Below are 15,227 nucleotides of genomic sequence, written 5' to 3'. Positions count from 1 at the left end.
AACCTTAGTGCGGATGCTAGTGAATTAAAAGAAGTTTGAACAACAAAACCAAATCAAGACAATAGATAACTAAATCAGAATGCCAACAAGGGTAGAAACCACAAAGAAGAGACAAAGAGAGGCCAGAGTGAAAGAGCGTGAACACTGAATTCAGAAACTCACAGCGGGACTCGGCGTCAGACCGTCGGAAATGACAAGCGGAAGACAGAATTAGTGATTGTGAAGACTGGACATTCAAAATACTTGTGGCAGAGGGCCGAAAAAGGAAAACCCAAAGGACAAAGACGACCTAAATGACACAGATCATGGGCACTCCAGAAGGGAAAGAGAGAAAGCGACTAGGAGGTTGTGTGAAGAAATAAATGCTCCAGACTCCCTAAATCCGAGATGAGGAATGGACCACAAGTTCAAGAAGCTCAAAGAACTCCATCATTCCCTGAGGGGAACGAGCCAAGATGCACAGTAATGAAACTGCTAAAATCACAGACAAGGAAAGCAGCTTGAATCAAGAGAAAATGATCATTATGTACAAGTGAACGAGAGGGGCCAGGGAGATGGCTTAGTTGGTAAAATACCCGCTACACAAGCATGAGGACCCGAGCTTAGATCACCATCGTGTCCAGGCCCATGTTCCAGTTACTTTCTCCCTGTGATAGAACACCACCGGGAAACAGCAACTTGGGGAGGAGTTTATTTGATTAAAGGCTGCGGTCCATCGTCAAGGGAAGCAGCACAGACATGAGGACTTGAATTTGATCCAGCACTCCTACAGAAAGATGGAATGGTGCTGTGCACTCGTATCTCAGGACTGGGGAGAGACATGTGAACTTAGAGGCAGGTGAACTGGGGAGCCCAGGTCCCAGTGAGAGACTGCCTTAAAAATACCACAAGGTGGTTCTCAGGAACAGCACCTGAGGTTGACCTCTGGCCTCCACATGCATGTGTACACATGTTCTTCACAGGCACACACATGAAGAAGCACACACAAACACCTTGCACACTGAAGTCATTGCATGTTTATGATTTCCCTATTTATTCATTTGCTTGTTTGTTTTTTGAGACAGGGTCTCATGTAGCCCAGCCTAGACTTGAATTTCTGATGTAGCTTGACCTTCTGATCCTCCTCAGTGCTGGGACTATAGACACATGCCATTCTGACCATCCTGGTAGAGAGGAAGAAATGGAGAACAAGTCAGTGGGTCTTGGTGACCAATCCTTTTCTGCCACCAGTGGGTTGTGTCCTCCTCTGTTCCACCGGAGGAGCCAGATCTCCTCTGTTCACTGTGAAGCAGGAGCCTTGGAAATGTTGAGGTTCCAACAGCCGCATTGATCTTCTGCCACACGGGGTCACTCATTGTCCAGTGAATGTCTCCCATGCAGTTCACATTGTACTTCCTGTTGTTGTACAACCAGAATTCACAGCATTCTGTGCTTTCCAGTTTCGTGTTTTATTCAAACGAGGAAACCCAAGCTTGGGGTCACTGAGCCACTTAATCAGGGTGAAAGTAGGATCTGTATTCACATTTGGGTTTCTCTGTTTACCGTGGTGTCTAAGCTCTTCCCCTCTGTGGTCAGTAGTCAGGGATGGGGTGTGCAGAGACCTGGAATGATCATGTCTTTCAGTCAGCACCAGCCTTCAAGGCATCCTCTTATTACATTCCACCAACATGGAAAAATCCCACTTGAATAGCCCCTAAGATAATTTGCACTTTGTCTTATTGCTTATTTTTAATTTTGTTTTTTCTTTTAAAACTGAGACTTAAACCTAGGGTGTCCTACATACTAGGCAAATACGTTACCACTAAGCTGCATCCCCATTGTCTGGGGATTAAAACATTCTTTACATTTATTTGTTTATTGTATATACACGGGGGTGGGGCACAGATAGACCTGTCATGGCACGTGTCTAGAGATCAGAGGACAGTTTCCTTCTTTCACCATGAGGACTCTTGGGACTGAATTTAAGTCTCCGGGCTTGGTAGTGGCACTGAACCATCTCACAGGCCCTACTTTTATTTTGAGACAAGATCTTGCTAGGTTACCCAGACTGTCTTTGAACTTGCTATGTTACCTAGACAAACCTTGAATTTGAAGAACTTCCCCCTCAGTCTCTGGAGTAGTTGGGATTGTGGGCCTGTCCCACTTGGCCCAGGTTATCCTAAGTTTTCAACCATCAAAGAATATAGAATTATTTTTCCATTTTTGATCCAATACTGATCTTTTAAAAACATATTCCCAGGACTGGAGAGATGGCTCAGCGGTTTAAGAGCATTGACTGCTCTAGCAGAGGCCATGGATTCGATTCTCAGCACCCACATGGTGGCTAACAAGTGCCTGTAACTCCATTTCCAGGGGATCTGACACCCTGTTCTGACCTCCACTGGCATTGCATGGCATGGGTACACTTACATGCATGCAGGCAATATACTCATACACACATAATAAAATAAAAATAATAAAAATAAAATATTAAAGCTGTAATGAAATGCTTCTTCTAAAAAAATTTTAAAAATATTTAAAAAATGAGATAATATATGTAATGCTTATAATAGAGTGTCTAAAATTTTTATTAAATGCAAGTTATGAATCTCTATTACTATCATTAGTGTTACCTGTCATTGCTGATATCTTTGTGACTTTTAGCCAGTATTATCTGTTCGTTTTGTTTTTAAATAACTAAGTCTTCCTCTTCCCTTGAGTCCTAGCCTAAAAGTTGTCTTCTCATTATGCCTTCTAAGATTAAATGAGGAAAATTATAATATATATATGTATTCTCTCCTTTGCTTTATGGAAACAATGAATAGTTCTAATAGGAAGATGAACATTTCCTTCTAGAGAGCCCACAGATTTGTAGCTTCTCAGAGCAACAATTCTACAGTCCCTCAGACCAGGGTGTCAAGCCCAAGTTCCTTCCTTGTTTGTTGAGACAGGGGCTCATGCAACCCACGCTGGCAGCAGACTTGCGGCATAGCTGAGAATTACCTTGAATTTCTGATCCTCTTGCCTCCTTCTCCCAAATGCCGAGATTACAAGCGCACAGCCCCATGCCAGGTTTATGCAGTGCTGGGGATCAAATTTAGGACGTCATCCTAGGCAAGCACTCTCACCTGAGCTGCATCCTCAGCCCTTCCCACTCCCAGTAGTGGTCTGGATATGCTGCTCACTTTTACCGAGGTCTAGTTTCTTCATTCTGTAGGCACAATGACACTATCCTCAAAGGATTGCTCTAACAGTGTAATTAGATAACAGGTGGCACGTAGAATGTGCTCAATAAAATTAACCCTCCCTCAATAATTACTGGCATAAATTGCCAATACCTATCTGCTTTTGCTTAACATATTATGGCTGAAAAGTCCCTGGTGGTAGGGACTCAGGGTTTTCGCAGGGGTCCAGGGAGGTGTGAACTCTGATGTTAGGACAGCATGTCCTAGGCTGACATCAGTGAAACCAGAGCCAGAAACCAAAGTCCAGCCTTTGTCCGCTTTCCTTCCCAACTCTACAACGCCGCAAATCATTTCAGTTTCCTGTTCTTGGTTTTTCATCTGTAAAATAGGAAAAGCAAAAATATCCATTCTGCGTTCTTTGCAGACAAGAACTGGACAATTAGGCTTTGCCTTTACAGATGTTTGTCTCACCCCCATAGCTACCCCCTCTTTCCTTCACTTCTCAGGAAGTCTGCTGTTGGGAAAGGCTTGTCTCTCCTAGTTCCCAATCACCAAGAGATTGAAGGAGAGCTCCTTCCTTGCCTTGCAAAACCTAGCAAATCAACAGCAGGGCATCTTGACATTTCTTTTAAAGAGACACTTTGCTCTCTCTGACATCAGGTATTGTGTTGCTCACTGTGGGGTCCTAACTTCGTCATTTAAATATTTCAATATTCTACTTAAGCAAGAGCATCCACCACCGAGTAGCCATTGGTAGAGGAATTTCTCTGTAGTTTTTGCTTCATTCAACCTCTCTCTCTCTCTCTCTCTCTCTCTCTCTCTCTCTCTCCCCCATCTCTCTGTATATGGGAGGGGGTCCCCTTTCTTCTGTGTTCCATCACTTTCCATTTTGGGCCCTCTGGGAATTGCTATTAAAGAATGTGGTTGTGGAATGCTGCTGCCCTACTCACAGAAGGATGCGTTCATCAAAATACATCTACCAGAGCATTTCGCTGGTGGATTTGTACTCCTGAAGCACTAACTAAAATAAGAAATGTTAATTTCTTGCAGACTATTACCAGATGATTTTTAAATATCTGCCAAGCAGGAATGTCTGTTCCCACGTGAGAAATTTCCATAATAAAACCCTGGCACCAGAGCAGAAGACCATAGTTTTACAGAAACAGAGAAAAACAGTAGCAAGCAAGTATTTTCCCTGAGGACAGTTTTAGCTACAATTTACCAGTGCTTGCTTCCTTATTTCTGTCTTACTTTATGCTTTTGTTTTGAAACATAATGCAGTTTTACCTGGATACACTCCCGGGTAATCAGGAAACAGCTCAGTATGTTGGCTCGCACTGCCAAACGCAAGACCTGCAGAAAATCAGAGGGCTTCACAGCCTGGCTGCTTCCCAACCCCCATGGCTGGCAGGGTATAAAAAGGGTTAAGGATTATTGGAGAATAGAGGGGAGGGGAGGGAGCCCCGAGGAGACCCAGGAGCAGGGGGCCGCATCTCTGGGTCCAGCTTCCATCACCTGCAGCGCGCCTCTGAGCTCCCAGCGCTGCTGCTGCTGCTGCTGCTGCTGTGCTTTTTGGAGGAAGGATGCTGAGGCCAATTTCTGGGACCGCTGCTGCGAGGAGTGGGCGTGGCTTCGGTGGCCTTGTGGATGCTTGTTAGGAAAGATGTTGGTTGCTTTTCAGTGAGAAGCCAGCGCTGAGAGAGAGAGGGAGAGGGAGAAGGAGAGGGAGAGGGAGAGGAAGGGAGGGAGGGAGAGAGAGAGAGAGAGGGAGAGAGAGAGAGAGGCGCGTGAGAGGAGGAGGGAGGGAGGGAGGAAGGGAGGAGAGAGCCAGAGACCTAGAGATACTGAAGACACAGTCAGAGCTGGGTGAAAGACTGAGGACGACTCCAGCGCCCCGAGATCCAGCCACTGGAGATCTGGGGAGCTCAAAGGTTGTGAAGATGGGATCTGTCACTGGGGCTGTCCTCAAGACGTTACTTCTGTTATCTGCTCAGAGCTGGAGCAGAGTAGAAGCTGGGAATTCCTGTAAGTATACAGCAAATCATTTAAAACTTGCAGGGGGGCTGCGTGAGAAACTTTGATTCTGTTGTTTTTTTGAATTGATATTTGCCACTGGAATTGCTGTGAAGCATCTTGCTGTTTAACCAAGCATCACTTGAGGATTTTACAGACAGGACTGGGATCCACTTGTCTTTCCTGTTGGTCTGGCCAAAATATGCAAAATGTTATCTTGATTTCTTCTCAGAGCAGAATCTTACACTCTTTGAATATTCATTGAGAATACTCAAGTTCTAGTAAAACATTAAATTAGCATCTTAAGCAGGGAACAGCCTGCATGTGCCTTCCTTTCTTCCTTTCTTTGGCGCTTATTGAATTTTATTTGGATTATTTGTCTAATGGGAAAACAGCCCGCAGAGTTTACATTCTACTGCATTAGCTGAGGTTTCTGAAGTTTGTGATTTGGCAGTAGCTGACTGCATCTCTAAAATGATGCAGGCTAATAATTGAAATGTGCTGCAGACTTCACGAGCAGGCAGAGCTGGTGGAGGCAGAACGCCAGATTGAGAGCTCTGTCCTCAAAAGAATGAGATGTAGAGCCCTCCTGTATAAGGACCCATCCCTGTATCTATCTGGCTTAAAGGAAAACATCCAGGTGCTTCCCCAACCCACCACCAATTTTTAGTGATTGAATTTTTGACTTCTTATATTGGTGATCAACTGTCTTGATTCTGAATTAATTGATTCAGGGAACACTTACAGTCTTATTGTTTATTTAAATACCATCCAAAATAAGTTGACAAGTGCCTTTCATCCACTTATTGTAAATAAAGTTGTAAAAGTTGTGTTTGGCTCAAAGTCTGTAAATGAGAGAATATCCCTTTCACAATGCATGATACACAGCTCAGCAAATACAACTTTTTATTTATTTCTCAGATTTTAAAGAAAAGCTCATTTGCTTCCCATTATAAAAGAGAGCCAGCGAGGCCTGTTCTGGAATAAATTCTGCTGCTGTATTGCCAGGTTTAGGTTTGGAAGGTTAAAAGCAGAAACCCTGTGTTTTCTCTGGCCTCATTTGACTAGCGTGAAGGAGCCTCATGTGGGAAAAACATTGCAAACTCATTGTCACAACCCCAGTGTTTGTTCACACTACACAGCCTCTGTGATTTTCTGTTTCCATTTTCAGAAGTTTATTGAATGTCACAGTGCATCTGTCACTCTGTAGAAGAAAGAACTTCACTCCAGGGACTGTATGCTTCCCATTCAATTTTAAATCGGGTGTGTGAGAATCCCATAAATCAATAAAATTTACGTGTTTCCACCCAGTCAAAATCTTGGGGTCCCGTAGCAGTTGCGGTTAACAAACGTTGCAACAAATAAACAGCAGCGACTACAGTACAGACCCCCATCCACCCACCCATCCAAATGAAGTTTTGTAGGAAAGGCACAAGTTAATTCCTCTTCCAGCGGTTGGAGTACAGCAGAAAGTAAGCGCTAGAGGTCGCTGTTACAGTGTGAAGTACACCACCAGTCCTTAAGCATAGCAGAGCTTCTCTCTGCCCTCACAGCCTGTCTTTGCAATCCGTGGCCTGTAGTTCAGTTTGCAATTTATTATTAGTATGAGGAATTGGGGGACAAGTTGTTGGTGTTTTCTTGTTTGCTGAAGGTCAGTATAAAGTATAACCAGACGGTCCATAGTGAAAAGCTTTGTTTTGTAATGCATCTTCTTAGTCAAGGAAAAGGTAGCACTGAGATTTGAGGACAGCCCAGTATTCAGGTCTACTTGGCTCTGGCTGGGCCTCTCCTTGACAAAATTTCCATCCTGCTTTTCTATCCATTTGGCTGTGATTTCTTCAGGATGTCATTTAATACCCACTTAGCCACTGAATAAACTCAGAGAACCTAGAAAAACAGAAATTATCAGGAACATTTCAATATTAAAGTTGGAGTTCTTGATGAGCACAGTTGTGAAGAACTGATTTGTCTCTAAGTACCAAAATATGTAATTAAACGACTCCAGATAATTAAGGTTGCATTTAGTTATTCTTTGTTGGTATTTTGACAATGTGTTTTGCACATGTACATACAAAAGGTTTCATTTCCTAATTTTGATATTTCTTGATGTTCAGAAAGTATTTGCCTTTTGGAAGAGTTGGGGTTCACTTGTTGCTAAGCCTATGATTCTTTTTATCATTTTCAGAAGAATGAGCATACATTACTTGTTTATGAGTAGGGTTGCAAGTTCGTAAAAGGAAAAGCATCCATCCACTGGCCTAAGCATTTAAATGTCTTACAATAGCTCCAATGGTTCTAATGAACAAGACTGTATATTAATATAAAGGGAATCAATCAAGAATCCCAATATTAATGTTGGGGAGAACTGAACAGAAAAAAAATTAAGGCCTGTCTCTCAGGTGACTACAAAGACCTTTCTGTTTTATTTACAAGTGAGTCACAAGGAGAAAATCTGTCATCTACTGAGTCAGCCTTTGGCTAACAATAAGAACATTTTCCTAGGAGACTCTGTAAACCTGGGATTAGGTGAACTCTAATTTGAATATTAATTGATCCAATTAATCAACTGGGAAACTTTGCATTAGAAAGATTCTGTGCAACCACAGTCACAGAATTATGTGCCTGAGTGCGCAAGGAATTACCATACCCATGTGTTTACACACTTTTGCTGACCCTGGTCAGTACCTGTGTATCTAAGCAGAAAGGTACTGAATGGGCCACATTCTTTGCTTCTGATATTTCAAAGCAGCCAATCAGCCCCACGGTTTTACTCTTTGTCCTGGTCAAAGTATTTTGTTATAATATAGAGACGCCCCTTTCTTCCAAGTATAGAAACAGGAATCTGTGTAGATGAGTTGGCTTTTTGAGAGGCTATACACTTTTTGGTTTCTTCATTTCCTTCTATGAAAGATCCACTAAAACAAGGAAATTATTTCTTTGTTTTATACTTCTTAAGAATCCATAATTTCTGAATGGCAAGATGATATTGGGGGGGTTAGCTCATGACAAGAGAAGGAGCAGTATCACCAGTGGGGCGTGGGGGGGGTTCTTCTGGTTTCATTCTTGTAGATCACATGATGAAGGACCTATCGAACCCTTCTCTGAGAATAATTAACGCCCACCAAGTAGCTCACTCGTGACTTAATTAGAAGCTGGCTCTCACTGTGTTCTTTCTTTCCTTTAATTGAAATCAAGGATATGTCCGATACCTACATGTAGGAAGTACCGAAGACTATGATAAAATCAGTAATAGAGAAAGGTAATTATCTTAGTAGTTGATCAGCCTCATGGGTTCTTTGGTACAACCCAGATACAACTGGACAGATCTCCAAGTTTTTAAAATTCAGTCTTGTAATTCTTTCTAGAAACTTCTTTCTGTACTTTTCCCTTCCCAAAATTTACTTCTCTAGTAAAAAATATCTGGGCTACAATAATAAAGTTCTGATAAAGTGCAGTTTACAAATGCATGAATGGTTGACCTTCGGAAATGAAGATTAGTGTGGTCTCTGACTCATTTTCTAACAACAATGATCATTTATTTTTATCCATTGGTAATATTCTCCACACTTATTATGTGTACCCTGAGTCATTTCTCACAAACACAGCCTTTTGCTCAGGGATAACATAGCTTATAGATCAACACAGGGACCAAACAGGACTTTCATATGACACCTAGTCCTTAATTAAAGCAGTAAATATTATTACTGTTTTCAGAAATTAGTTTTGGAATTCACATTACATATAAACAGTCTCTATTAGAGTCAATCAGTATATCAAGATTAAATCGATTTCTTTAATGAAAATACATTAATAGAATCCTGTAAGGTCATTGGTAAGATAATGTAATATTTAACCCAGAGATTGGCAACTATGGCCCATAAGTAAAATCTGGCCTGATGCCCATTTTTGAATAGTCTGTGAACTGACAGTGTGTGTGTGTGTGTGTGTGTGTGTGTGTGTGTGTGTGTGTTTTAATCTTTATCTGAAAAAATAAAAATAAAAAGAATTCCTCATGGCACAAAAATGATGATTTGAAATTCAAATTTTAGCCCATTCATCTTGTTTATACAATGATATGAGCAAAATTTGTAAAAAATATTACTGCATTGTGAATTTGATTGATACAACTTTATTAGACTTGGATTTATTTTATTTTGTAGGTATCTATAAAGTATTCTGTATTATCTAGCCCTTTGTATAAAAACCACATTGACCTCTGACTTAATAATATGCAATGTTAATGTATTGATGAGATACAGATAGTTACAGATTATACTAATTGGATAAAATTGTTCTTACATCACTTATCACACAAATACTGAACATATTGCTAATCTTATTAGAAAATTCAACAGGAATTCTCGAATTTAATATTTTCCTCATTTGTTTCTTCTGAAACTATTGTTGAAATATCATATTTCTAAGATATGCAATACTTATATGTGTTAGTAAAGTCTCAGCAATTTTGGTTGCTAAGGAGGCATTTTAACCTCAAGTAATCTTTTCCTATGCCATCCTTGATAGAGTCTAGGAGTATTTACACCTTAGATATTTAGGCTGAAAATTTTGCTGTTGCTTTACATTTTCATGAGTATAAAATATTTCACTCCATATTAATCAGAGGCTTAGATGTGGAGTAAAATTGATTATACGAAGGAGATATTCTTGTTTGAAGAGTGTTCTTGCTTTAAAAGCAAAAGTTTCCTACAAATGCCTAAATTGACAAATTTCCTAGAACAAATTGAAAAATAGATTTTCATTTAAGCACACTCAGCTGAGAATTAACAATAATTAAGCAAGTGCTTTCTATCTGTTTATGCTATTATAATTAATTTGTATGTAAATATCTTGTCTGTAGGAATTGTATTTACTTGTGATTTTTCAGGAAGTGATCATTAGGTTTATTTTATTTACATTACCACTATTTACAACGTTTTTAAAAGTTTACAATATGAGGTATACTATTTAAAAATCTTTTTCATTGAAATTCCATTGTAATTTTTAAGAAAGGGCTGTTTGTTAAAAATGTATCATTCTGCCCTTGAACCTGCTATGTAACTGTGTTTGGTCTTGAACCCCTGATTCTCCTAACTCTGTCTCAGCAGTGCTGGGAATACAGTTGTGTGCCACCACGCCTGACTCACTGTACAATTCTGGCTGGCCTGGAACTTACTGTGTAGACCAGGCTGGCCTCGAACTCACAGATATCTGCCTGCCTCTGCCTCCCAAGTGCTGAGATTAAAGGCGTGTACCTCTATGCTCCTCAATGGTTCAACTCTAAATTGAAAATTTCCGTGTCTAATTGAAGGACCAAGTTACAAGTCAATGTCGACCTAGGCCAGCTTCATAGAGATTACTGCCACGTGACTTACTCTGTGTTTATGGGACCTGTGAAGTGACTGACTCATGACTATCCACTGTGCATAGATGGTTAGGGATTGTGATCCTGGCATTCTAGAGCTTTGAATATGTTTGTGCATTAGACCAGCAGGGTGACTTTACAAATATCTATTTTTCTCAATTTGATGTTGTTTTTAGAATTAAAATCTCTTTTATCTCAGATTAATCAATATTGGGCCTTTAATGTTGTCAACTAATGAATCATTTGACCTTTCAATTGCCATTTAGCCCCAGATTAGCCAAGAAATCTTTAACCCTTCTTGTTTGTTTGAGAGAAGGTCTCATGCAGCCCAAGCTGAATTTGAACTCTAGATCCTTCTGCCTCTGTCTAACAAGTGCTGAGATTACAGATGTGCACCACCACACTCATCTTCGCTGTCCTTTAAAAAGCTCCTTTCCTTTCCTCCTCACTGACTCAAAGTTTACAGGGCAGAAACACTAGGAAGAATAAGAAAAGTGTAGCCAACCTTATCACATAATTCCAAGATGCATATTCATATTGGTAGCTGATTATTTCTGGCAAAATACTAAGGCATGCAGATTTTGACCTGATTTATTTTCATTACTTAAAGCTTACCTTTTTCCATTTTTATTGACTAAAAATTGTGAGCTAGCTAACTTGTTTCATATGTAGTGAGAATTTTTGATATTTTTCTTATTGACTAGAATGATGAAGGGTGGGTCATCACAGAATATATACTTTAGATAAAAGCTGCTTCATGGATGCACCACATTCATGAGGTGAAATGTGCTATGGCCTTGTGTTGGTGGTAGGGTGAGCTGTGAATATGGACATGATTATGTCAGTGGCTATTCCAGTTAGAAACCTTTAGAAATATTCCTTAACCAACAGATCTTAGAAACTATGTCTTGAATTGTAGATGTTACAGTTAGTTGGAGTTCCCTCAGTTTAAAAAGAAAAAAAAATCTCAGTGAGGTGTGGTGACACACCTGTAATCCCAACACTTGGGGATGCCAAGGCAGAAGGATCAGGAATTTCAGGCTAGCCCCAGCTACATAATGAGATCCAGTTTGATAAAACCAGGGCCTGGGGGATGCACTGTAGTGTTAGAACATTCATCTAGCATGTATAAGACCCTGGAGTTCCATCCCAACACCTCCCAACCATACCATAGAAATCTCAGAAAAAGAAGCAAATGCCTCAAACTACATAATTGTCCTAGTTTGCTTTCTGTTGCTGTCATGAACACCATGACCAAAAGCAACTTGGGGAGGAAAGGCTTAATCCAATTTTGCCTATGCTTCCAAGGCACAGTCCATCTTTGAGGGAAGCCAGGCAGCCACAGATGCAGAGACCGTGGAGGAACACCATTTGCTGACTCGCTCCCATGGCTTGCTCAGCTGACTTTATTATTTTTATTATTTATTATTTTTATTTTATGTGTATGAGTGTATTGCCTACATGTGTGTAAGTGCACATATGTCATGCAATGCCCGAGGAGTTCAGAAGAAGACATCAGATCCCCTGGAACTGGGGTAACAGGTGGTTGTTAGCCGCCATGTGGGTGCTGGAAATCGAACCTGGGTCCTCTGCAAAAAAAGCCAGTGCTCTTAACCTCTGAGCCATCTCTCCAGCCCCATCAGTTCACTTTCTTATACAGTTCAGACCCACCTTTTTGAGGCTGGCACCTCCCACAGTGGACTGGGCCCTTCCACATCAACAGCAGTCATGAAAATGCCCCATGGACATGTCCACAGACCGATCAAATGTAGGAAATCCCTTAATTGAGGTTCTGTCTGCCCAGGTGCCTCCAATTTGTGTCAAATTGACAAAAAGGAACAGGCATGGTAGTGGTAAAAAAATGAGAAAGCTTTGGAAGATCCTCTGATTGTCACCAAAAGTCTTTCTTAGAGGAAGATACACTCACCAATTAATGGAATATTTTAAATTGAATGGCAACTGGAAGATTTTGTGGTGTTAAAAGAAAATTTAAAACTTCTTGAGAAGTAGTAGGTCGGCTTGTAGTTCTAGGTTACAATAAATTGCATTTGTAAATAATCACAATGTCATGAAGACTGCATGACACTGGATTGAATTAATTTGGGGAGTGGGAAGGGAAACTGATGTCAGATTTTAGCATTCAGATTTCTTCAGTGAGTTCTTAAGCTGTGGTCTGACTATGGGCTTCAATTGGGTATGAATGAATGTATGTGCACATGTGTATGTTTGTATTTATTTGACTTCCAGAGCTATTTCTTGTTTTGGTTTATTTTTAATTATAGAGAAACAATACTTCAATTCTAACTTCTGCCTTTCAAGGCTCAGGAATCATTATAGAAGAGAGTTCAGAAAGATTGTAAGAGCCAGAGATGGTGGATGATCACAAGGAAACAGAATTTTCCAGACAGCTGGTCAGTTACTTGTGTGAACTTACAGCAATGGTGACAGCAAGCCCCAGTCCCACGCAACCTCAAACTAGCATAGACACGTGGAAGTGAGTGAAAACCCCGTATCAACCTAAGGAACTTTGGGCAACCAATGGCTGCTCGGAGGGGGAGACTCAGTTTCTTTCAAGGATGTGACTCAGCAGGCTAACCAGGATGCATCCACGCTGAAGGACATTTGGGGACACAAATTAGACTCTACAGAGCTTACTATACACATACTAGAGTACATTAAATTGGGCAGGAGGGCATTAAGGGGAGGTACAGTTGGGGGACCCAAATCCCACCAAATTGTATAGTATGAAAATCGCCTTTCTTGTTTTTAACCTATGATTTTGATGCTCCAAAGCTCCAGTTGGTCCAAGGGCCTGGTGGCTCTGTGTTGATAAAGACAAAAGCTGCTGTTATTTCACAAGGAAAGGTGCTTTTGTTTCTCAATTGGTTTTTGAAAGACAAAGTTTTTGTCAGGATGTCTTTACAAAGGCATTCACATACATGACACCTGAAAGGACAGGATCATGGAATGATAAAGTGTGTGCACACCAGATGCATTCCAAGTCTCCATCCTGCATCCCAAGGCATCTGGAAGGAGGACATACCTAGAGCTTTTCCTCTTTTTTTCTTTTTGCCCCTTTCCAATGACGTTTTGCTATGGTTCATGGGAAAGTGGTACTCTGATAATAAAATCAGGGAAATCATGCAACAAGATATAAAAATGAGTCGGTTTATGTTACAGTTAATGAGTCATTCCTATGTAATTATTGGAAAAGTGAGTGACGCCTACAAATATTTGACATTGTAAGTAGTTCAAAATTAGTAACTATAAAAAATTTTAATACTTAAGTATCTAATACAGTAGTGGTGGGATTTATCACTAAGGCTTTTAAATCACAAAAAGAAAAAAATGGCATGATGTGTATCATAGCCATAGCTCTAATTACTTTTTTATTAAGTATTTCTCATTACTGCCTCGGATTCAGACATTATGTGCTTTTAAATTTAAAAAGACATACTTCTTTCTATAACCATCACCCCCACTGGTAATTATGGTGCCTAAAAATGGGATCATAGATTGATAATAGTCTAGAGGTATGTAAATATGTAAATTCATGTGCCTTCCCAAAGTGTACTTATGGTATAATTGTTAGACAAACCTGTTATTTCATTACTTGATTTACTCTGCAGTTATAGCCTACAGAGATTTATTTTAAATGCCCTTCTTTTGGATAAATACACTAATAAACTCTCCTAGGAATCGGTTATGAGCCAGGGATTGGTAGGTGACCCCATGACCTTGAGCAGACATTTGAATCTCTTGGCTCATGACAGAGAGCCTCACATCTTCCTGTCAGCATAAACCAACACCTACCAGACCAGTACAGGGGAGCCTTGGAGAGTTTAAGGTAATTAAATTCATAGCTAATAGCTTGCTCCAAAAGCTTACATGCATAAGCATATACCTATATGCATATACTCACATACACGTACACACATATAAGACTTGTCATTTAAAATATGTTGATCATCAGAAGACAAAGAAGAAATTAAACTGAAAATGTCTTTAAAGGAATTCAGTTGCTAAGATAAAATTGTTTTTTTTGGTGTGTGTGTGCGTGTGTGTATGTGTGTGTGCGTATGTGTGTGTGCGCGCACTTGTAATTTGAATAGTATTTAGGGTGGGAATTGAGGAATGGTTATATTGATGGGGGAGTGGAAGACAGTGCCCCTAGGTGGTACATTTTAATTAAGCAGGGTTAGGATATAGCACATAGGTTTTTTTTCCCACTTGTTCTCAGTATCACAATCATACCTGGTATAATTTTAAAGCAGTGTGTGGAGAGAGATACATTTACTGTGGTGTGAACATTTCCCAGAATATATATTTGAACATTATGTGATGTTCAAATATGTTATGATGTTCAAATACGTATGATTTAAACATTTTTTATTTATTATTTTTATTTTATGTGTGTGAGTGTATTGCCTGCATGTATGTAAGTGTACCTGTGTCGTGCAGTGCCCGTGGAGGTCAGAAGAGGGTGTAGGATCCCCTGGAATTGGAGTTATGAACAGTTGTTAGCTGCCATATGAGTGCTGGGAATAGAAACTTGGCCCTCTGTAAGAGCAGTCCATGCTTTTAACCACTGAGCCATCTCTCCAGTCCCAAATATGTACAATTTTATTAAAGAAAAATTTGACCCAGTCTAGAGTGACCTGAAAAGTGAGTTTCAATTGAGTAATTGT

The 15,227-nt window shown here is 40.2% G+C and overlaps 1 protein-coding gene and 1 long non-coding RNA gene across 3 annotated transcripts in view; one reads left to right on the top strand and one right to left on the bottom strand.

The window, feature by feature from the left end:
• Positions 1–1,017: 1,017 nt before the first annotated feature.
• LOC103725656 lies at positions 1,018–4,904 on the bottom strand. 2 transcript variants are annotated; one of them, XR_606868.2, is made up of 4 exons: positions 4,680–4,904; positions 4,452–4,517; positions 2,983–3,190; positions 1,018–1,601 (listed from the first exon to the last, which is right to left on the bottom strand). It is a non-coding gene; the product is annotated as an uncharacterized LOC103725656 (long non-coding RNA). The 2 variants fall into 2 exon arrangements; XR_606867.2 differs by having other exon boundaries at positions 4,452–4,904.
• A 132-nt stretch (positions 4,905–5,036) lies between these two features.
• The window catches only part of Cntnap4 (contactin associated protein like 4), a 303,201-nt gene continuing 293,010 nt past the window's right edge, over positions 5,037–15,227 (top strand). The window contains exon 1 of the mRNA XM_008822985.2: positions 5,037–5,189. Coding sequence (XP_008821207.1) covers positions 5,105–5,189 — 85 coding nt within the window. The 5' untranslated portion in view covers positions 5,037–5,104. The remainder of the gene's footprint in view (positions 5,190–15,227) is intronic.

The sequence above is a fragment of the Nannospalax galili genome, unplaced genomic scaffold (genome assembly GCF_000622305.1).
Source record: "Nannospalax galili isolate Female #2095 unplaced genomic scaffold, S.galili_v1.0 scaffold568, whole genome shotgun sequence".
In the NCBI taxonomy this organism is placed as follows: Eukaryota; Metazoa; Chordata; class Mammalia; order Rodentia; family Spalacidae; genus Nannospalax; species Nannospalax galili.
This window is presented reverse-complemented; position numbering and strand designations above follow the sequence as displayed.